This window comes from Macrosteles quadrilineatus, unplaced genomic scaffold (assembly GCF_028750875.1).
Source record: "Macrosteles quadrilineatus isolate MER2022 unplaced genomic scaffold, UCM_ALF_1.0 Scaffold_17__1_contigs__length_3442018, whole genome shotgun sequence".
In the NCBI taxonomy this organism is placed as follows: domain Eukaryota; kingdom Metazoa; phylum Arthropoda; class Insecta; order Hemiptera; family Cicadellidae; genus Macrosteles; species Macrosteles quadrilineatus.
The window spans coordinates 801,023-826,260 of NW_026542610.1; the positions used below are offsets into that span (position 1 = coordinate 801,023).

General features: G+C 30.6%; 1 protein-coding gene across 1 annotated transcript in view; it reads right to left on the reverse strand.

The window, feature by feature from the left end:
• The window catches only part of LOC129005186 (lachesin-like), a 56,249-nt gene that overhangs the window by 14,927 nt on the left and 16,084 nt on the right, over positions 1 to 25,238 (reverse strand). The window contains exon 2 of the mRNA XM_054434017.1: positions 22,413 to 22,516. Coding sequence (XP_054289992.1) covers positions 22,413 to 22,473 — 61 coding nt within the window. The 5' untranslated portion in view covers positions 22,474 to 22,516. The remainder of the gene's footprint in view (positions 1 to 22,412; positions 22,517 to 25,238) is intronic.

The following is a 25,238-nucleotide window of genomic DNA, read 5'->3' on the forward strand; positions in this document are numbered from 1 at the left end:
CAAATATACCTGTTTGGGGAAACTGTATAGTAGTTGTAGACATTCCATCCCGTAAGTAAAAAACAATACACAATGTGGTGTATTGTTTTTTACTTTCGTGATGGAAAATGTCCACAATAAACCTTTGAACAACATTAACTCACCATCACCAACAATGAACTTCAAACAAAGAATTCCATCCCCATGTTAAATTTGTAGCCAGATTTTTATCAAAATCGTCGTTGTTGATGTGAGCCACCTACAGATTGCGCCGATCTAAATTACTAAATTCTGTCGATTACACCAACTTTTTTTAAGTCAAACTTAGGGAATGGTGAGCTATAGCAACTGTTATGACTTATAAACCTGGTCTGCAACAAAAAATAAGGTATAAAATATAATTTTAGACATTAGCGCATTCTGTGACTGGCTCACACAACTACGTTATTTTTAATAAAGAATTGGCGACAGCTGGTCCATATAGATGGGATGTCTACTTTAGTTTCCAATGGTTTTACGTAGTTTCTTGTAAATAACATGATGCGTTCCTGTTTATTCGTAATAATACAATTTAAATTTTTTATACGATAATATTTTCCTCTCTCAACGCGAAGAGTTGAACTATATGCTTTGTGATTCAGCTAAATCAGCTCGTTGATAGTTTTAGAGCCATTCCTCACAATGAATGCGAGATAGTTAATACGGTACAACCACCACAGCAAACCTGCAGACTATGCGGTATTCCATTTCCTGAAGAAACGTAGTAGACATTTGTACCAAATTGCTTTAGATAATCACAAGACGAAAATGAAATAATTTATCAAAATTTCATAAGACTTACAAATTTCCAAATAAATATTACCCTAGTTAATACATAATGACAGATGCTAAGTACAGACCCAAACACAAATGAAACCTTCAAGGTTCAATTATAAAATAGAATTGACTCCCAAGTTCGTGCATCGTAATATTCCTTTGCATATTCATCAAAACGGTTTTGAAGGCGTATACGCAGATCTGTACTTGTGTAGTACATTTATTTGTGGAACCACATCATGTGTTAAAGGCTCCAATGCATTGTTTGTCAACCTAAATGGTCCTACTAGTGTGCATGCGTCTCTAGCGAACTATCTATTTTGTTAGGTTAGGTCATCCATATAATTGAGCCCTCACAAAAAATTTATACAGTGTTAAACATTTTATCTGAATTAAAATCTGCGTATAGTATAGTTAATGTCTACTTGGGTATAAATAGAACTAGCTCACTGATTATCAGGGTTTGAAGGATCGAATAAATTAATTTGCCTTCTAACTATCTATTAGAGCTCACAAAAATTAAAACAATCAACGTAATAAAAACTAATTTCGAAACTTAAATGTTACCTGTGACACAGTGTAAAACTATATAAGCACTACATTTACACAATGTCCAACACTAAGAAAACACAGTGATGATTTGCATTAAGATTTAATCCAAGATTTTACACCAGACTCCACCAAACACTGTTAATATAATTTTACTGATGCTGCACGTAAAATATCGGCAATAAAGTTTTGCATTCAATTGTAAAGTGGGTTCTCAGAGTTGAAGATATCGTCGGATTTCCATATTTTAATATAACACCTGGAGACTGAGAATTCCTCTCTAGGGAAGTCTTTGTGTCGCTGCAACGTCGTACGTTCATTTGGCTTCAAACTGCATGTGTAATCAAACTTGTGGAGAGGAAATAATATATTACGATTAATACAATTTTAATTGTCTTACGAGTTTTACACCGTCTCTTTTCATTGCAAACAGGATGAAAATTATATGTATGCGACGAAAGATTTATCAAGCCAACAATAAAATATAACTTTTACGAAACTATAATTTATGTCAATAGTGTTTGTATGGAATGTTTAATCAATTATGGATACTTAAAGCCATCGATTTTATCAATTTACTATGCTACTGTAAGTTAACTATATTTTTACTCATCACTTGGCTCTCATCGGATGGATAAAGTAGATTTAAACTTTCAATGAAATTGTATCGCAAAAATAATACATAAATTGATTTACTTGCTTTTTTCAATACAATCTGTAACGTTTTATCATATATTACATTTTGTTGTTAAATGTTATTATTAACACTTACATGATAATTGTTGCGTGTTGCAATGTGTTGCACATTTTATTAGTTTCTATAAATAAATATATTAAAAAAACTTTTAAGAATTAAAATAAGTATGTGAGTTAAATTAAGACATAGCAAAAGAATTAATAATATTAGTACTTTAACTAGTAGCCATTACATTTTAATTGATGTAAACAAATATTTGTCTTTGCTAATTTTATAAAAAGGATACCACAATTGAGTATTCAACTGTGAATACTCTCTGATTTTATTTTATCGTATCAAGCCACATGAGTCGCGGTTCAACCCATATTGGGCAAACGATATTTGCCTAAATTGGGCATCATATCGGTGCTTCATACTTTAATGAGAAATAATATTATATAATAACACATTGGAGACTATAACATATGAAATAAAATGTTATTTTATAATATTTTATTCCAAAACGTATTTATCTTCGAACGTAATATTTGACTTTGGCAATGGATAAATAATGTTAAAAATGTAGACACAACTGGTTTAAAATAAAAATAAAATAATAATATTGGCCTTATGGGTTGCCATGTTGGTGACGAAATAACAACAAAATAAAAACAGAAAATGAGAAAAATGGAATAAATTACAATCACATGTTTTATTTACAGCGTTTTATAAATACATTTTATAAAATTCTAAGGGAAATAATTCTGAAAACTCAATGTATGATTGTTTTTTTTTATTCTACCACCATTGGAGACAAAAGACTGAGACTCTGGTTCTCTTGAGTAAATATAAACACTCAATCAGCTGGGTTAGCCCTGAGAGGAAATTAAAATAGATGGAAACAAAGGTTGCACGGACAGGTTTGATAGCATGTACGTTTGGAAGTAAATATCACGAGTTTTTCATTGTCCCTCGTCATTCATTCTCCAAAAGAAATTTTAAATTTGTTAGTGAACCAGAAAATATTTTATGTAAATATGTTATGATAAAAATACAAAACCATATATCATTTTGCAATGTCAAATTGTATTTTTACTTATATTCCATCTCATTTAATTTTTTTAAATGTCACTTTAGTTAAGACTTGGCCGATGCGAATATGATTGTTGATGTTGATTTTATACGTTTTAGGCACAACACTCTCCCTATAGTAAATAGGGTGATTAGAGCCTCATGATTAGAATCTCTTTTTAACGTTACTCCCATAATAAAGAATCATAAAATAATTGTTGCCATTACTTAAGGCAAAAAGAATCTTTTGATTTGATCTTATTTTCAATCTTCTTGCTACAACCTCACCATTATCAAACCATCAAGTAAAAGCAATTACAGTTCATTTTAATTAAATACATTTAACTACAACCTATTACACCGCATACAATATTTAAACATTTCAAAATTACATAAGGAAAGTTTTAAAATATTAGCAAATTATAAAATACGTCATTCTCGGAATATCATATATTTAAATTAAACTCTAGGCCTATTAAAATATATGTTAAACATATATTTTTTTAAGAAATTCCTTTTTAAAATGAAGAAATTTATAAAATTGTAACACCTACAATGCCAAAAGCAACTATTCGTCGATATCTTCATTTAATTTTACAATAAATCTTTTGGAAAACTACTTTAATAGTGTTAATTACCATAACAGAAAAAAATCAGGTGTTTTAAACAACGTTTTCATCATTCCTAGTGGTCCACATGGAGATGTAAATCAGAGTTCCATTAGCAAGATAGACCAATTAATTGTGATGTTTGCATCATAAAAATCTCTCTGTTCCACAGGGATACAATCAGGTGCCATTTATACAGTAATTTGTAGCGGTGCGTATTATGGTTTGGTGTATGGTGTATTTTATCGATGATACAACTAAGTTTAATGATTTGTTTAAAAGATTATTTTTTGTTAATTACTAACACTGTTTTTAAAAACCTGTGATTTTGGAGGGTCTCTCGAACCATTAGTCAAGATCTCAGTAATTTTGATTTTCAGCAAATATAATTGTAAAAAATCCTCACTACCTATATTATAGTGCTAAACAATTAACAATCGGGCTAACCAAAGGTATAAGGAAATATCGAGTTTGCATTCACTGTGAAAGCATGAAAATACTCAGAAAAATATGAACTTGTGTCAAAAATCTAGAGAATCAAAACCCTCGTAATACACACTATCTTGTTTGTATTTTGTATTTTATAAATATCTAAAATATACTACATTGGGTTTATTCCAAATTTGATACCCGTATATACATAAAAATCAAAGAAGTCAAAACTACGTTTCGACTATATAATTGAAATTGTTAATCTTTTAAACGTTAAAAAGCATATATTTCGTAAACGTTGTTATTTTATATCTTTTTACGTTGACCCTCTTCTTCACTGTTATCTGTCAATCTCCTACCACTTTATCTTACCCTGGGGGCTATTTTGGAAAGAGGCCAACTTTTATCAACCCCTCCGTGTATCTAAAATACTAACAGACAGTCGGGTGTAGTTTTTACTTACTCGCGTTCAACTTGTAAAAAACATTAGATTTAATTAAATTGTCTAAAATGCATTGTGAATTCTCCTTAGCTCCTTTCTTAACCTTCATCCAACATTCTTTCCGCAAGCTTCCTAATTAGTAATGTATTAAAAGTATAATAAGTTAAAAGTTAATGTTAAAAATGAAATGTTTTGGTGTAAGTACAAAGTAAATGAAGTGTAATGATGCATATCAGATATAGTTATATACAGTATGATATAGTTCCAAGTGGAAAAATTGGGTTCCCAAAGAATTATTTTAATTAATTACAAGAATTAATAACCATAAAAAATTTATGTATTGTGTTTAAATTTAAAAATAATTCTTTGGGAATTCTCGATTTTTAACTGGATACCTCTTATATGCATTACAAAACATTGTTGTAACACTGATGACCAGCGCTGTATGTCTTTAACTAAAAACTAATTTCGACATAAAAATAATTAAATGTTAAATGAAGGTCCATTACTCATTTTAAAATAGTCAGATTTCATTAAGTGATTAATAAAATTGAAAACCTAACATTTATTGAGTAATTTGAGACCAGGAAGAACTTAGTGACGTAATAACATCCCGAGATATACAGCTTTTAATAAAAACATTTCTAAAAGTTAAATTTCATATTGTGTTGGGGTTCGTAGCTCGACTCTAAACTCGTCCGATTTTAATGATCAATAGGGCAAATTAAAGCCCTTACGTCACTGAATATTTAAGGGCTAAAACGAACTGCAAGCGTTAATAAGAGCTGGCAATATAAGAAAAATAATCATACAAAATTTCCAAAGTACGAAAAGTCCCTAAGAAATGTATGGGAGAGCGTTTTAATTTGAACATCTTCCAAACGAAAGATATTTAAAAATTGATTTCAGCATTGGTTTGAAAATATATAGACACAATGATGTGTCACAACACTATTATTACATAAAAAAAATATTACTATCCAATATGGTGGATAAAAGATGGTGGCCGAAAACACCAGCTTGGCCACACTTTCAGACAGAACACCCGGTAGTACACGATTCTGAATGTCACCTATCTATCGCCACAAATCACACAATTGCTTCATTAAAAATCATACGAACCTCCCAATATTTACAAATGCCCCTATGAATTAAAAGACTAGGGACCTAGAAAGTGAAACAACAATGACAAAATTCGTATATTATATTATTATAATTAAGTTATTTTTATATATTTTTCTGAACATAAAAAATATTTCCATTGCATTGTATCATCAGCAATTAAAGGTGTTGCATATAACTGCTTGAGATGCAGAAGAGTAAGACAATGTATGTGAGGAGACTGGTGTTATAATAACGTACATTTTCATCCCCCTTGTACGTGCATTGTACAGGTATTGTAGTGTTCGGTTATATTAAACCTTACACCTGCTGCAGCAATAACACGACCCAACTGTCACTGTGTCTACAATCTTCTGAATTTTTATGATTTACAATTGTGTGGCTTTGGAAATATAAGTTGCGTGTAATGCAAGGGTACTTGATGTCCGGGTTAGCTATTAGTTTTAGTGGCTGGTATTTAAACTGGAACTACTTTTTGTAGGGAATTTTACTGTAAATAAGGACCCGAACACGTAAACACCAACCTTTTATCCCTAAGACATCTACCAAAGTGGGTACGCAATAATAAAAAGTATGTTTTAACTATGTAGAATAGCTCTGCCAGTCAATTTCAGCTTTAGAAAAAAAGTGGCCTACTATTATTTCCTATAATACTTAAATTTTTACCTCAAAACAATACAAGAGAGAGTTCACATATAAATATAGCGTTAATGCTATACAAGAGTTATGTTTATATACTACTTTAGGAGTCCTTGGAGGCTAACGTCCACCATAAGAGCTATGTTAATTTTATTAATTAAAAACAGCCACTGAAGAGTTATCTACCATCTCAAAATATTTGGTCGAATACCAAAGTGATTGTAATTAAAAAACCTAGAGCACTGTGAGAATTGAAATGTTCTTCCTAATTTTGTAATTATTTTATGAGTTATAACGTATAGACAAGGATCTGTTTCTACTTGAAAAAGAAAACCCAAAGCTTAAGGAGAATTATTTGAGTATGAGACTTAGTAATACATATTTAACATATTGGAAAACTATACATATTTGGAAAACTATACATATTGGAAAACTAAATTATAATTTAGTTTTCCAATTATTCTGAATATTTGTTACAGATTCAAAACTCATAGTAACAAAACCATTAGTTATTATGGCTTAGGTAAACACCCCAACGAGTTGTTAAAGTTGTCATATTTATCTCAAGTATTCATAAATAAAGGATGATTCAACAATTACACAATAGTTTGATTTTTAATTTGGCATGATGGTTATGGTTAAAAATGTCATTCAAGTTGTTTTGTGTCAAACACACAGTAATGGAAACACGAAAATTATTTTTTTAGCTCTATAAACAATTCAGGATTAAATTACTGAAATGTTCTTAACGTTTTGGAGGGACTTTCCTGATCCCAGCCTCAGTATTGTACCCGAGAGACCTTCTTTGTAGCGGACAATACAATGTTAACCAACCGTCTACGGCACACATTCTGTACTGTCCACGTCCACCACTTTGACAAAAATTCCCTATATATTCCATACAATTTTAAATATAAATATAAAATGTTTTGGGAAAAGTCATAAGTCTATGATTTGGCTTTGCATTTAGACTATATTGCCTTTTTGTAAGCGATATCACTATTTTTATTTAAATAAAATATTATTGATAACGTATATTGTTCAATAAATATAACATTTTCTAATGGCACGAAGAAATAAATATTATCAAAAATCTGCTAAACTAAAAGCAATGCAAGCTTCATGCTAGAGATTAAATACTTGCATAAAATATTGCTTCGGTTTGAAGATCATTATGTTTAGTGAATCAGCCTTTGGCATATCATTAGACCGCAATCCCACAAAGTAAAATTTATGAGAGTTGATATTACGTTTGTTAAACTTTTAAAATTCGTTTGTACAATATTTAGTTGTTATTTTTTAGTAATAAGGGAATAATTTTAATTTAATTACAAGCAGTAGGTATATGAAATAAAGATTAAAATCCCTTAATCGAATAAAAATCTGGCATATTTCAAGCATATAATGGTAAGATATATATTTTGATTTTAGAATTCATTATATTTGTACTCCAGAAATAGATTTATTGTAAATAATAAAAAAACTTTACCAAAACACACCTGGCTATAACAATAATTTTATTCATTATTATGTTTTAATTAGATCGAACATGTTAACGTAATTGACAAAACTCTAAAAGTATAACATAGTATGTTGTCATTTGCATAGCAACAAAGAACAAAGGATGTCCATCGAGTTAATTGAAAATGGTGTAGTGAGAAATTCCGTAAATATCACCAGCATAATATGGAGTAAATTATCAATGACACATATATTTGCATGAAAATAGGACTATTGTAAAAAAAAAAACTTCAATACGGTTTAGAGAGTGTTGTCACATTGCTATTTTGTATAAGTATACAATATTTTTGGTTTTAATGTACGAAAAAAATAAAATAAATGAATTTATCTGGCAAAGGATATAGCTAGATATACGTTTGTTGATTGATCATATAATGTTGTACATAATATTTGTTATAAAAAAGTGTTTAAAACAAACAATATTTTTTCAATTTGTATAAACCTCTATGTCTATTTACCACTTTTAATCAGTATTATAGATAAAAGGAAAATAGTTTCAGAATCAAATATTATAAAGCAAATTAATACAGGCATAACAACTTAAAACATTGTGTACTAGCTAATTGTGTTGCTAAACGCAGAAAAATTCTAATTATTTTAAGTTTTACAGCTATGTTATTACACATTTTCAGGGATGTGATTATAAATTTCATAAAGCATTGTGTAGTTCACCGTATGTACGATACTTTTTATTGTATTCTTTTACATGTTAAACATGAAAGATAGTAGTTAATTTCTATATTTATTTACTTACTCTCCAACATTATTGTAAATATAATAGATTAATTTTATGACCCTACTAATGGATGAACTAAAAAAAAATACTAGAATCTGTCTGAACTAGAACTTCAATTTTCTTGAATTGAACTTTGAGGGGAAATAATTTTTTTCGAGCCTAATGGTCTTTGATATTCTTGAAAACCTCCTGAAACCATTATTTAATTAATTGTGTTTTCATTCAATATGTCGACGTTCTATAACACACACTCTTTATAGAAATAAAACTGTGGTTTTCTTTTATCTTACAAAAATACAAACATAACCAGCCTATCGGCTTGAATGTAAAACTTTTTTTCTGCACGATTAAATGTACCTTTATCAGAAGAATAGATAGATTATTAGAACTTTTAAATCTTGATGAACCAGCATAAAATCCATGCGGGTTGTTCATTTAATTGTTCAGTGTATAATTTGCTACTTATTAAACCAATTTCAAGTATGGGACACCTGTTAAGTTTTGAACAATTTACTGATACCTTTGCTAATTATATACATACATTAATTTCACGAAAAACAAAGAATTGCTTATTTATTATTACTAAAAGAATAAAATAAACTCGGCCACTTAGTGACCAATGGTATTTCAACAAAACACCACTTTCGCTCTCTTAGTCTAGTATTAGCCTTGATGATGACAAAAACAATTTAACGCATTGAAGAAGGGTAATTCACGAGGTCATTGTTGTAAATTTATTCTTTTTATAACGTTTAGTTCACAATAGGAAATACATGAATGACACTGCCATAAATGTTTTATCCAATATATTGAGGTTGTTTACAGATTGACCTTAGGGTATGAATAAATGTTCAAGTATGAAAAGTGTTCTCAAAATTATCAAACATGTATTCATAAGTTTACCACTGTATTGAGAAGTAGTTTTAACTTCTACAATATAAACCAGCCTAAAGAGATATGTCTCCGTTTAACAACATAGCTCAGCTGTTGCGGTAATAACTCTGCATAACTTTCCCGCTAAATCTTACTGAATCTTATTGATAACGCTTTACTTTATTACTTATTCGAATTGCTTACGAATAACTTACCTACTTAAATGTTAAATTGCAATATACCATTTTAGTAAAATTCTTTCCAACACGGTTGTTGATCATTATATATTTTGAGTGAAGTAATGAATCTGCGCAATGATCAATCTAGTCATCACTCTTACAGTTGTTAGTTCAGTAATTACTGTGTGTTTATCAATTATTTATTGTATTGTAATTTTGATCTATTTATTTATTTTATTAATTGTAATACAAATGACTTACTAGCTATCTTGCACACATGTGCCATATTACTAACTCTTATTCGCTGTTTTAGTTATTACCGTTTGAATATAAAATATATATATATACATATAAAAATAAATAAATAAATAGATAGATAAATAAATAAATAAATAAATTAATAAATTAATAAAATAATTAAAAATATATTAGTGAAGTTTATCATGATACAAATTAATTGTGTTATACACAGTTTGCATACTTATTTTTTTTAACTTCATGGAAGGTTTAGAAATTTTGAATATTAATCACCAATTTTTTTCAACATCAATTATCTGACCCCCGCCGCAGCAAACCTGCAGACTTAGCGAATTTCCATCTGCCTGATTGGATTAAAACTAAAATGTCTCCTTAAAAATATCACATTTTTCCCCTATTTAAACAGAATTAGTTTAATGAGTACTTAGGTTTGCTGCAACAGGGAGGGTAAAAAAGTTTTTTTTTATGTAAAATATTAAAAGGTACTGTGGTTTAGTAAGAAATTAATGTATTTTCCAAATTTGATCAAAATATGTTCATAAACAAGCAAACTACAACAGTTGACTTATTCTCCATAAGAATAACATGGGAATTTTAAAATTACAATTTTTTGAATTTTCTCTGTAACAATTAGGCACATAATAACGCTTCAATATACTAAATTATTTGTTTTTTTAAGCTCTACAAAATGGTTTAAAAATAAATTGTGAAATTTTGTGTTTTTATGGTCAAAAATGAGAAAAACCTATTTTTACCCCATAAAACCCCCCATAAACCCCCGTTCCTATAGTCCAATCATGCTGGTTCGCGAACTCATTCAAGTTTATCCCGCCTTACACCTTTAAACCAAATTTGATCAAAATCGGACAAAAATTACTCAAGTTATCGTGCGGATGGACACACACACACACACACACATATATATATATATATATATATATATATATATATATATATAGATATATAAAAATTTGAACGAATGGTGTTTTTGGCCTCTGGGGACATCAAAATGAAAAAGTAAATCGGTCCCGGGCTTAGGTCTTACCATGAGACCTACGGTAATAGCTACTTCCCTATAGGGAAATTCGCTAATAAATAAATAAATAAATAAATAAATAAATAAAATAATTAAAAATATATTAGTGAAGTTTATCATGATACAAATTAATTGTGTTATACACAGTTTGCATACTTATTTTTTTTAACTTCATGGAAGGTTTAGAAATTTTGAATATTAATCACCAATTTTTTTCAACATCAATCATAGAGAATTTTATTTTATGCCTTAAAAATTAACCTTCATTATGTAGCAATGTTAATTTTACAGGTACTTTTGAAAGAAGTAATTATTTGTCTTTTCAATGAAAATTTTGGTCTGCAGAAGATTGAAGAGCTCTCTAAACTAACCCCAGAGGCTTCATTTTGATTGATCGGACAAATAAGTTTCCTCATAGTCAACTTCCGCTGAATAAATATAACACTTTCCTTCCAAAGATAATAAATCTATCTACAAAACAAAAAACTGAAGATTACAGACTCGTTTATACTATACGCAATTCCAGGAGTAAAACATAATATTTTGGTAAGTTTCCACTGCATTTTACAACATAACTGTTCATCAGAAACTCAAAACTCAATCTAAATAGATCCAAACTACATATTATAAGCGGTTTAAAAGTAAGTTAACATAAGCTGTGTAATCAATAAGTTTGTAGTTCATAATTCAAGGAATTGGCCTAAATATTTGACGTTAAACACCTGAATAAATGGGAATTCCGTAATACAGTTATGTTTTACAAAACGTGAAGTACAGTCCCATTACACTATTATTATTTAATAAACTCTTATTTAAATATTGGATTGGAAAGAACATAAAAACTAACATTGAAATATACACTAGACTCTATATAGATTTATAATATTTGTGTAATGAACTATTTAAAAATATTTATAATGCATGTAGTTATCAATCGTTACTTATTTTATTGTAGGATGTTCAAGTCTGTAGGAAATGTAAAATAATTTTCACGTTTGATTATTATTTCGATGTGTTATAAGTTTTTGTGATCTAACTGTCAGGCCCAATATGGTGACTAATACATTTATATGGCTATGTAAGTTTGTTATTATTGAAGAAAATGTGTTTTGTTATTTTGCGTTTACTTAGTCATAACAATATCAACGTCAATTTGAATATATTGAAGTTAATAACTAGCTGTTTTAACTTAGCTCTGGAAAAGATGTAAAATTCTGTTTGAACATTTAAAAATTATAAAACTTTTCTGGATTAAATTAATTATGATCTTCAACGTGACCAATCAAGGGGAATTTATAATCTTTGTAGAATAGTGTTAGATAACTGCAAGCTAGAGTGAATGTAACATTAAATATTGAAAGTAAATCATAATCATTACAGTTTGTACTACTCGTGCTACGCACACAATACGCTGTTTACTGGAGACGATTGTAACATTTACACAGAGGAAGTGGGCAATAAGGGAACTTATTTGCACCATCAATCACGCAGAAGCGTCTGGGGTTAGTTTAAACCTCTCACCAATCTTCTGACAGTCAAAACTGACATTCGGCCTATATAAATATTAATTTCAATAATCAACTCACAAATTAAATAAAACTATACTAAGTATATGAGCTGAGTTCTTAATTAAATAAATGATACATTGTATCGTTAACATAGTTCAATCATCATAATTAAAATTTATATTTTTGCATACATTTTTCTAACAAAAACCCGATTTTCACGATTAATTTTTGTATATATTTCTCCTTTAGATTTTCCAATGTAGTTACAACTGGAATTGGTAGTGTACTGAAAAATAAATAGACTAAAAACACAGATTTTACAGCGTAAATGTTTGGCTAATTAAAAAAAGGAGACAGCCCAATAAACTCGTTCCCAATCCCAACCACAGTATTGCACCCTAGGGACCATCTTTGTAGTGGACAATACAATGTTAACTAACCGTTTACAACTCACATTTTCTGCTCTTTATAGGTTTTACCAAACAATATTATTAAAATTTTATAACATTCCACTTTAATAGTTTGGTACACATGGATTTGCCTGAGACAGAGGAGAATAAAAATTTTATTTTTGTGCAAGTTTTGCCAACTTGAAATTTCAATTTATTACTCTTACGTTGTCGTGACATGTATTATTTTTAGATAATAACACGATTCATATTACATTAGTATGAAAACATGTGGGAGGGTAAACCTCGGAAATTGCAATTATTTTTCCATTGCGTTTGTTGAATACTATTTATTTGAACTGGTTAAGCCTCATACCGCATAGATAATTATATAACAAAACTTGTATCCATGTATCTAACTAGCTATGAAAAACATTAAACGTTCTAATCATTTCCGCAGCAATTTATAAGTTAAGATAAATCTGTATATGTTTTTCAGTCAAAAAGCCAAAATCACAATTCAAGACTCGAAATTTAGTTAGAGAGTCCAGATCGAAAAAGTCATGACATGAACAATGAACTTCAAACAAAGAATTTTCTTACTGTATTACCAATCCTGAAGGAAAACGTCAATGTCTACAGTAAATTTATAATTTCAATAACTTAGCTCAGTGCCACAAAAAAGAAGAAAAACACGATAAAATGTCAACTTGGTTTACAAATTGCTTTAACCTTATATGTCTTAGTTTGACCACCTCTAGTGAAACATGGAGATAAACTGAAGTTGAACGAGTTTAAATAAAATTGAAATTACAATATATTGGTTATACTTACGAGTTAGTCACTTGGACACTTCAACGATTACACAGACAATTTGCCTACGTATGCAAAAACTTGAATGTGTTCTGTTAAATGTATCTATGAAATAAGGATTGTACGTTCCACCTATAGCCCTACAAAATAATGTAATCGTTTTTTGCAACGCGGTGTAAGTTAGCTATGCTAAATAGTAAGTAAACCAGAACGTGATATTTCACAGTACTAGGTTCAAAGTTAAATCAAAGGCTAAACTAAAAACAGTTTTTACCTATTACAGTCAAACTGTCCATAAAATAAATCGTCAAATTGACTCTTGGATGTTATTGGACGATAAAGACTGCAGCAGACAGACTCGCGCTATTGGCTATGATAGATGACCAATACCATGCTTCTGGCTCTATGACGACCCTGATATGATGAGTATAAATATGTCACAAACAATAGTAAATTATATGACTGCATTTCATTAAATTAATGGATCCAATTTGTTTGGTGGTTTGTTTTAGAACTCTGTATCGTGTAGCTTTTTGGATGTTTTTAAAACTTACAGTAAAGAAATACATTATAGTTAATGTAATTTACTATATTTATTTGTAAATGATATTTTCTATTTTTTAAGAAACTTTCCCCTTATTGGAATTTTTTTTGTATGGGCACTAACAAGCAAAACGCAAAGACAAATTATGAAAAAATATCTGCCAACACTCTGATGTTAAAGTTTGGACACTTTCTAAAATTTATAAAACCCCACATATAAGTGCTTTAAAAAGGCATACAAATGTCGTACAACGTTGGATAAAAAACCTTTACACTATTTGTAAATCCTAAACATTTCATTGTATGGTTCAAGAAATAAAGTGCACAATGTCCCAACCCAATGTTCATGTTTATATTTGCAACCTCACGCAAATATTTCTCTGTAAATGTTTAACCAATTTGTTCAATTCAGTTTATGAAATAAAAGTAAATTTTTCATACAGACGATATTTTAGTACACCATCGAGAATTTCCTGTAATGTTCTGCAGTACCAGCATTGTCGACCATGCGGGTTCACTAGTAAAACGGACAGACCCAAGAACATTTGTCATCATATATTTGACAGGTGTACTGAGAATTAATTGAAATTTAACTAATTGGTTTTTAATCAATTAAAATACTCAAATCTTTTAGTTTTAATGTGAAATATTTTGTTAAATCGTATTACTTGATACAGAACACCAAGTAACTTCAAACTATGATGTTGCATAATATAATACTACTGTACGACCAAACTACACTATGTACATACTATGTGTATAAATAACGTATTTTGTCTGTTGTTAACAAGTTATTGTCAAAAAGTTAAATTCTCTTTGTTCAACCTATTGTGGGTGGATAGTTAGGCCAACAGTTAAGAAAATTTGTAATTTAAAATGTATTTTATTGTAAAGTCAAATGTAATTCATGCATTGTTTTCTTTAACCTTATAAAATGTGTAAACAATTTCATATTTTTATGTCTTTTGTATATATATATCAGAACAGTATAGGTGTAAATAAAGGATCCATGCGTTATTAGACTTATTTGTATTTAATCTTCATAGAATTGATAACACGTTGCTGATTAAGAAGTTATTTATTAAAAATTTGTATTTTTTTCAGTATCTTTCCAAAATAAACTAAGTGTTTGCAATCAGTGTACATATTTCCATTTAAACAATTGTATTGTGTTTACAACTGCATCTTTATTATTACTATTAGTTGCCTGAACTTGACTTGTGCCTCTACCAGCATGTATTTATATAATTTGACTGTGTCTCATGCATTTATATAATGTCTATAGACGAATAAATATAATTTCATTTCATTTCATTTCATCCAATAGCTGTATTAATATACACGTTAAGTAGTAGTAGTAGTAGTTAGCAATATTATTGAAGTAATAGTAACCTTAGTGAATCATATGAACGTAAAGTAGCTATCACCTGTATTTTGTTAATTATTTAGTTTTTTCCTTTTGGTATGCGTTAACAAGAAAACTACGCTATATTCAAGCCACGATACACTCTATTAGTTACGTAATGAAATTCCAAACATCCAACGACAGTTAATTTACTGTATATTGTCATTTGTAAAATTGTAAATGAATAATTTCTTCCTTCTGTTCTATCTCAACTTGTATTAAAACACAATTCTACAGGTAGCGAGTATGAATAAATGACATGTTTTTCGTCATTTCAATGAACCATGTATACTGATGATTCTTGTGTTTAATATGGTTTAATAAGTCGCAGTCAGGCAGTATGATTCAGCGAGGAAGTTATCCAGAGTTATATTACCGCAACAGCTGATGCTGTTGTTAAACGGAGATATATCTGTGTGGAACTAGCGGAGACATCAAGCATAATTATGCAGCTGATTTATAAACATAAAAACGTTCAAATGTAGGTTAAGTTATCAGTCATCCTCAGATTTATTTTTTTTTTCATCCATCAAAAATATTGAATGCTGTTATAGATGATCATAGACTATTAAATTTTGTATCTACGAATTTGTCATAGAATTTCCACCATCTTAAATCTACCACGTAAAAAAACGCAATTCAGCAAATTTTAAGACCAAGGTTAGTAACTAACAATTGGTGTTGCACTTTATTATGTTTAGGCAGATTTTTTCATTAACTTCATTAAGGAGTTTATATTTACATACAATAATCGGTAGTATAAAGTTACGTGACGAATCAATCATTAAAAGAAGAATTGATTCCCAAATACCCACATGTGTTTATGTGTTGTCAGCCCCACATCAAAAAACAAATCTTTGTCTTTTCTTGATACTTTGCCCTTAAGCTAGGCTCCGAACCAAAAAAATCAAGGCTTTTACCATTGCTAGAAATTATTGTCAATGGTGGGATTTGAAGTTGAGCCTCTCGGACGAAAGGTCTGTGCTCTTGTCCCAAAACAAGATTTCAATAGAAAATAAAAGAAAAGGAAGCAATAGATTGTAATGGACATGAACAATATACTATCAGTGGTGTATCAAAAGTTGGTTGTTACCACGTTGATTTAACAGAAAACCCCGCTGAACTCCTCAGTAGCGTATTTATATGCATGTCCTATGGCTGCATGTGCTGCGGCGTTGGATATATTAAAAGCCGCACCTGGGGGCGACAATAACATGTGCCTCATGCGAAATCATACAAGAACACATGTTTGTGGACTGAAGGATCTTATCTTAAAATAATAATCATATGTTTTACATGCAGCAAAAACAGCTGTTTTTAATATATGTGTTACGGGTCCCTTTTACTCCCTACGGAGTTAAGTTCAGCTCTTTTAAACTCTGTTGTACACTTTGATTGTAAGCAATTGCATGTATCGAAACTATGTATCAATTAACTTCATTGCTGTGGCTTATTTTGCTTTCATGTGATTGGTTTGACTTATCAATATTATAATCTACACTAGGCTAAAACAATCGTATAGACAAAATGATTGAATCACTTGTAATATGATGAAAAATATAGTTAATATCACGAGGTTAAATTGTGTTTTCACCACACTATGATGTTTTTGGCTGTATTACATACGTTAATTGGTTTCTGAAAGTTACGTTTTGCTGGCCATGCCAGCTGTCATCGTAATTTGGGGACCGAGCAGATTTGTACAGCCCGGGGCCGCAAAATCAGCTGTCCTGGTTACTTACTTAAAACATGAATGCATTTTACACAATCAAAATCCATAGCATTGCAATAGAATTGTGTTATTGTCACCGTTGCCTAGCAACTACTGTATTTATTTTTATTTTTGCTGATTCCTCAAATTATTTCTTCACATAACCTTAAAGTTGTAGTTGTGTTGACTATCATTGTGCATTATTATAGTGGTGAATAGTGGTAATAGGGTATAGTGAGGTGAAAAATAGCGTTCGTACCACGGACCGAAATGGTTTTGCAGCTCTCGATCGATTTAAGTTCTCGACTTCGTCTCGAACTTAAAAACTATCTCGAGCCGGCAAAACCTCATTTTCGGCCCTAGGTACGAAATATACTATTTCAACCCTCGCTCGTTCTCTAACATTGGCTTTGCCTTGGTCGTGAAACTTGAGTTTGGGTCGAAAAGAGTAATTTTATGAGTTACCTCTTAAAAGTGAGCAATATCGTTATTTGTATAAGGTTGGAAAAGAAAAAAATATTTTCTTTTTATAGACACCAAGTTGTACTTAAATTGAATGCATCATACTATTAATAACAATGAAACTAGACAAAAATAATTTCGTTCAGTGTCAAATAATTTATTGAAATATTCACTATGAAATATATCTAATACATAAAGTAAAGGCAAAGTTATATTGCTTCGAATTGGCATTTGTATTCAGTATCCCTATTAGCGATTTAATCATTATAACACATTTTCTTCAGGCCTTTTCTATTACGAACAAGAATCTCCGTCTCTTTGAAAACGAACTTAACGGGAAGGGAACTTTTCTGTAGAAAGAAGATGTAAACTTGAAGCAATATTTTCAAAGAGATCGCCGCTCTTTGTAAACGAAGCACGTCCCAAGCAGAGACAACAAGATAATATATTTTTCGATTCTCAGTCGCAGTCGCCGACGCCGAAAACCACTTTACATGGTGGCTAGTTTCGTCCCGACTTTGAAACTCTCACAACTGCACAGCATTTAGGAAATAAAAGTATTTAGCAGGAGAACAATTTAATGAACTGCAAAACCATTCAAATGCAATTTATGGTTTAAATGCTAACCACAACGGTTTTACTGAGGGGAATGTCTAGGTAACATAGGCCAATGTTAAACCTGATACTGTACTAAGCTTTCAAAATAGCTAGGAATTCTTGTTAAATCTCAGGATATTCAAGGACAACTTAAACTTTAATAAAATAGTATATTGACAACATGTATTTGTTAATTTGTCTTGTGTAAAAATATATTCAGTAGATTTATTTGTTTAGAGGAATTTGATTTTAACTTGGCCTATAATGTTATTAGGGAAGATTTTTAATAAAAGACAAATGTGTGAAATTGCGATAAAATTTCAAACACTAATTTAGGAGAATTTATTATGTTCAGTTGTACGTTAGAAATTATGTTTGTTAAAATTCCATGTTAACTATCTTGGTTAGTATTTTTCAGATGTATTTTGTATCTTGTGGCTCTATCAAGGCATAAAAAATAATACTGCTGACAAAAATAAAATAAAAACCATTTGATCTTATAAGGGAGAACACCAGAGCAATTAAGCATTAATTGTCACATTCTATTTTCTTTAAAATAATAGCAGCACTGAAAGAGCAAATAACTCTTCAGACTAAGAAGTATTTCGCGACTGACACTAAATCTCACAATGTGATTGATCATAACACAGCTTACCCTCTAACAGCCCGGCCCGCTGGTAAGTGTATTGCCTCGAGAGCCATCGACATATTTCTACTTAATATAACCATCAAAACTGTAAAACAAAATGTTGACCGAGAATAGTTTTAAATGACAAACCCTAATTATATGTTCTCCTCATTACATTTAGTATTATTATAAAAAAATTAAATGCTTTAATATCCTTCTTCAAACATACATTACCTGAAAAATGGTACAACACCAAATGCTATAAAAACTACCGTTCAAAAGTTTTTGTAATATTTTTACTTTACCCTTAAAATAACAGTCACTTCTACCACTTACCCATTATAAGGGTTGTTGTGCTTTTTTAAATAAAGTAGTGAGTTTGCTGATACCTATTTTATTCACCTATCCATTTCCAGTTGCACCTAGTGACAGAAGAAGTGGTAGTAAATCACACAATAATTGACCATAAACATTTGATGAGGTCTTGTTACAGACTTGACGTAGCTGAAGACAGGCAGCAGGTGGCCAGCATGTGCTATTGACCGAGATAAATGGACGATAAACTCGCGATTGATACGCTCTTGTTGCTGTTATGAAGCTGTTAACAGCCGCGCCTGCTGCTGACAAATGCAACTTGTTTATTTTTTTTGCAGGGGAAAAAGTGAAAAGCTAAGGATTGTTTTTAAACGTATAAACAATCAACATGTAAGTAGATTAATACTAGGCACTTACTTGTAAGAATAGTAGAATAGTATATTTCATCACTATGACGTATATTTCATAACTAGATTAGAAAGTGAGTCATTACATATTTGAGACCATGTTTGAAGTGCGAGATTTATTGAGCACTTTAAATGCTCGAAAATATGTATGGACCCACTTTCACTCGTGTTTTGAAAGTTAATTTTCGCTACACTACAGAAAGGTATGCCTAATTTTAATTTACCTTTGCATGGTTTGCTGTTTGGACTTGCAGTTTTGTCTGGTTTGTTTTACTTTTTATATTTAGTTTTATTGCATTTTTATTGTACTTTGACGTAGCCTATTGTACAAACTTAATGGCCTAATAAAATCTTTGAATCTACACTACAAAGACTAATTATTTTCTTGAAAAAAAATTCATAGCATTTTTCATGTAAGTCCTGTAGCTTAAATTTAAAATTAATATTTACTTTGGTTGTACAGTTTTGGTAGTTGAAAATTAAAACAATTGAAAAAAAAACTATTGCAAATCTTTTTTTGTTTACGTCGGCAAAATCCAAAAAAGATAGTAAACATAACTTTCGCATAGGAAACATTATTTTGTCGTAGTAAACAATGTAATGATGAATTAATTTTCGCAGGTGATAAACATGAAACGAAAACAGGTCATTTCACAGTAGTGTAGCGAAAATTGACTCTTTTTGACCCGAGCTTAAGTTTCAGATTCGGAAAATGAGCAAGGTTTAAAAATATACTTTTTTCCCTGTGATTCGTCGTATTGCATAATTAATTAAAAAACTGAGCTAGTAAAAGAAAATACATTTCATGTAAAGATAACCTCTCAAAACGATTTTCAGCTGTTTTCAATAATTCTGCTAATGTTAATAAGCAGCTGTTTAGTAAGTGATTAAATAATTTCGTATATTACGATTGTGTACATTATACCATCGATATGTCGAACTATTGAAAAGAATGTAACAATAAGAAAAACATAACCTAATCAATCGATAATGACGATCCATGCGGTTTCTTGCAATCGAAATTTACAACAGTTGACTTTTACTCCCTGGGGACTAAAAAGGCGATTACTCCCTAGGGAGTAAAATACCTAATTTAACTCGTAACGCATGCCGTTAAAAACGGCTGTTTTTGCCTCAGTATGACGTAAGACGTTAGTTATGTGTTTTAATATTATTTCATGGTATTTACACCAATGGAAATTTACAAGGAAGAAACTCTAATACAGTGAATGTAGTACATATTTCCACAGGTTTTTGTATATGCCGTGAATCGAACCCGCCCTTCTCGCACCAAAGTCCAATGACTAACCTGTTAGCTAAACACACCCATTCAGTATCCTTACTTTTTTACTTTGTTGGAGGAATAGTCTGTATTATAATTTTATCAAATTTTTTATTGCAACTAAAGGACCTAATTTTAATTTAATTTGACATTCTATTATTTGTGTCTTGTGAGTTCCAACGGCCAACAACTTTGCTTAATGTTTACCAATGTGAATACACCTAATAGACTAATTAAATATACACTTAAGAGTCTTTTTCCTTTTTCAATCATCAAGTGAAGGATGAAGGATGAAGGATCGCTGCCAGACGCGTCTGATAAACCGCTCTTTACCATCTGGTGTTGTAATTTAAGCGCAGCCACAGTTGTGTTTTATTATGAGAGTAGCATCGGTCCCAGCTTCATAGGATTCAGTTAATACTTAAGAGAAATTCCAGCTGGCTTTAATACGTCTCACATCTACCAAAGCTCACTATTGGTAAATATAGAAATGAATATTTCATAGTTATTACCTCAAAAACGAATTTAATCAAGTTACACTTAGAGTGCAATCATAATCAATCAAAATTGAGGAATATTAATAATTAAGTATAACGCAATAAATTGTTAAAGTGGATGGACAACCAAATTTTTTTTAAGTAATGTAAAAAAATAGTTTCTGCAAGATGAAATTAAATGTCCAAACAATATCTGCATTTTTGTTTGACCTATTTATTCAACACCTTTAAACACAATCAAAATAGTAACCAGCTTAAAGTGACAATATTTTTGTACATCGTTCACCTTTGCAAGTTATCTCTTAAGCTATTTACTATTGTTTTACTATTGCATGCGTACAACCGTTACCATTATTTTGAAGTAACAAGTTTCACTCAACCAACATAAAAATGAATTGAATGAAACTCAAAAATATTCTGATAACTATGCAATAATATTTGTATTTTTCTTTTAAAATATGTAACTAAAAACTAACTGTAACTAAAATATGTTACTCTTCTATTACTCAGAATCGCAACAGCAGTTTTCGCTACATTAAAAAAAAAATTAGTACTACGTAATATTGAAATAATTTTATCGAGCATCCCGTTTATTTGCAAAACTTTGCTTTTAACTTATTACTACTTTTTAAAGTGCGAGTGTAAAACATTTAATTTAAAAACAATTATTCAAGCCTTAACTAGCAACGAACTTTACCAACCTATTTCAGTCATTATCCTATGTCATGAATCCCCTAGTGGATCGTAAACTGATTGGAGAAGTATGCATGTTCAAAATACATTGTTTACACACTTTCGGTGTATTTGCTGTTTGTGTGTTTTGTTGTTGTTGATCAACTAGTATTAAAGCCACATTTACACATACTTTAAAAATCTTTGATTAACTTACCAAAATTCGTTAAATTGCTAAATACTCACCAGATTGTGCGACTAGTGCTGAAGCGAGTAGTACGCCAAATATGTATTGCAGAGGTATCATCCTAGCCCAGCGCTCGGTCGTTCACATTATCACCAATACGCATCTGAAAAACGAATATGTTAAAAGATCATAACGTATAATTGATTAGCCACCTACAAATATTTAGTAGATTAGAAAAACAGTGTTTATCGAACAGGGCAGGTCAGTTGTCGCGTCCTAGATTGATATGCATGTACACTGTACAGTTAAGTAGTTGATTTCACACCGGCCGCTTGCACCCTCAGAGTATGTGACCCATCCTTACGTGGTTATTACATGTTATGGTTTATGGTTATCTTTGGTCTTCAGATCTCTTGACATAAAAATGACACAGTGACTGGCAGTTGAGGTAACAAAACGCCCCATCAGACAACAGCAAGCCTGTAGACTAAACGAATTAACATTTCATTTTTTGGATATTCACAAAGACATTTTATCAAGACCGTAACCATCCGCAACAAAGCTTTAACATAGGCTCTACTAAATTATTTAAACTCTGCAAAATGATTTGGAGAGAAATTGGTAAATTTTATGTTTTGAGGGTCAAAAATAAGAAAACTAATAATTTTTATCCCATAAAAATACCCCATTATTCCCCCTTTTTTATCCCTTTGTAAGACCCCATTCCCATGGTTTAGTCATTCTGGTTCGAGAACTCGTTCGATAAAAGGAGGTTTACATGTTTGTACCATTTCATCCAATTTCATCGACATTGGATAATTTTTACTCGAGTTTTCGTGCTAACGGACATATTATAGGTATAAAAACGGATGGTGTTTTTGGACTATGGGGACATCAAAACGAAATAAGTAGTTCGGTCATGGGTCCAGCTCTTACCATGATAATAGCTTCTTTAGTAATAACTTATCCTCTATGGGTTATTCGCTAAAATGGTGCCCCTCTTCTAAACCGTTTGATAGTCAAGTTAGTCATAATAATTTTAAGCAAGATTTACTAACTGTAAACGTTAATTAAATTTAAGGCAGTCATTTTTTGTTTCATTCACACAACCACACACAGTTGTGCCATAAATCACATGCAATTCCATTATTCGGTTAATTTGGTAAACATCTTTATACACATAAAAGTAGTATATTCTCATACTGCTTAAGGTCTTAAAGTTTATCTCAGCAAATTCTTTCAGTGCATGAGCAAATTATTAAACATTATTCTTACATATTCTAAGAGTTTTATATCAATATACAAAACGTAACTAAAGTAAACGATTATCCATTAATATTAATATTTGGAAAAGTACAATAATGCATTTGGTTAATGTTATAGAGAGCTGAACAAGGCTCGAAGTGCAGGTTTATGAGGCCACAGTCTGGGTACTTCTCTGGGGAACGTTACCTAGACGTGTCTCATACCTGGACACATTTACATCGGGTTTCCTTTACCTTCCGACAAAACCATACATATCACAGTTCTGAATCTTCTTTCAATATATTTTAAACAATATAACATATAAATAGTCTACATTGATGCAAAAAGATGACTGAAGATTAGGTCAAAACAATATATTGGATTGCAGTTTCAAAACGTGTAAATGGTCGAAAGTAGTTTTGGATTTTTTCATTGACAGTTTTTGTTTCGGGCGATTTTTACTTTTTCACGTTAAAACAATTTTACTAAGATTGGAACAATTCAACACATTATTTTGATGTGTTTTTTATGTTCTCAATACTCAATTTTTGAACTCAGAAAATAATTTTACTGTCAAGGTATTAAATTCATAATTTAAGCAATTATTTTTCTCTAACAAGTTCAACTTTTGGCAGAATTTATTTTGATAATTTTTTTAGATTAAATGATACATCAGCGATTGTGGGTACTACTGGTGTTATGTTGATGATAGTTAAAAATTATGTGCATGTTTTTTCATGCATGACAGATTCAAAATTCGTCAAAAATCTTCTGATCTACAATGGATTCTTATCTACGGGAAACCCTTAGCTGTTGATTTCACTGGTCTCCTTATTACAAACACTTATCCATCCTCCTACATTCTCAAGCCTAAATTTCTATTTAACATTACATTCCTTGTGAAAAGAATTTTTTGAGCAAATAGTATCTCGGGCGCCACACGTTATAGAAATTGGCGTCACGTAAGACAGGATATCGGAAAACGATTCAATACAACACAACATTCTGTGTCCGCGAGGCGTCCCTATACAGCGTGTATCGTGGATACTAGCAAGCAAACACTGTGTGTGTCCCTGCACAATATACTTATTTATTTCCAATGGATGGCTCCAATCACAATAATGCATACATAGTTAACAGTCTTATGGCAGAAGATGCAATTGCTTGATACAACAACTAGAGTATACATTGTCGTAACTAAGTTTATTCCAAGAATAAACCTTGTACAGGGTGAATAAAAGTCAAACCCCCATTTAATATTTGTCTAAGTAAATAATTTATAAAGATATCCTTTTGGTGGTCGTGCAATCTTAGCAGAGAGTTTCATTTTATGATTTTGAAAATTTTGAGTGTCCCCCAAAACTAGGGGATTTTGGGGGAACTCAACGTTTTTAGATATAAGCCCCTTCAAATGACACTACATTTTGAAATGTTTACAAAAACAAAAAAAAAATGGTGACAATCGGATTTCACCTATCTCTTTTCTATTCATAATGGTAGCCCATCAAATGTACTGAAGTCTACACAATGAAAAGAAAAATCAATGTAATGGTAGTATTGGTTATGATTTTGGATAGATAAAAGATAGCGAACTCTGGGTGTTAACATTCTTGAAGTCTTTGTAAACACTTCAAAATGAG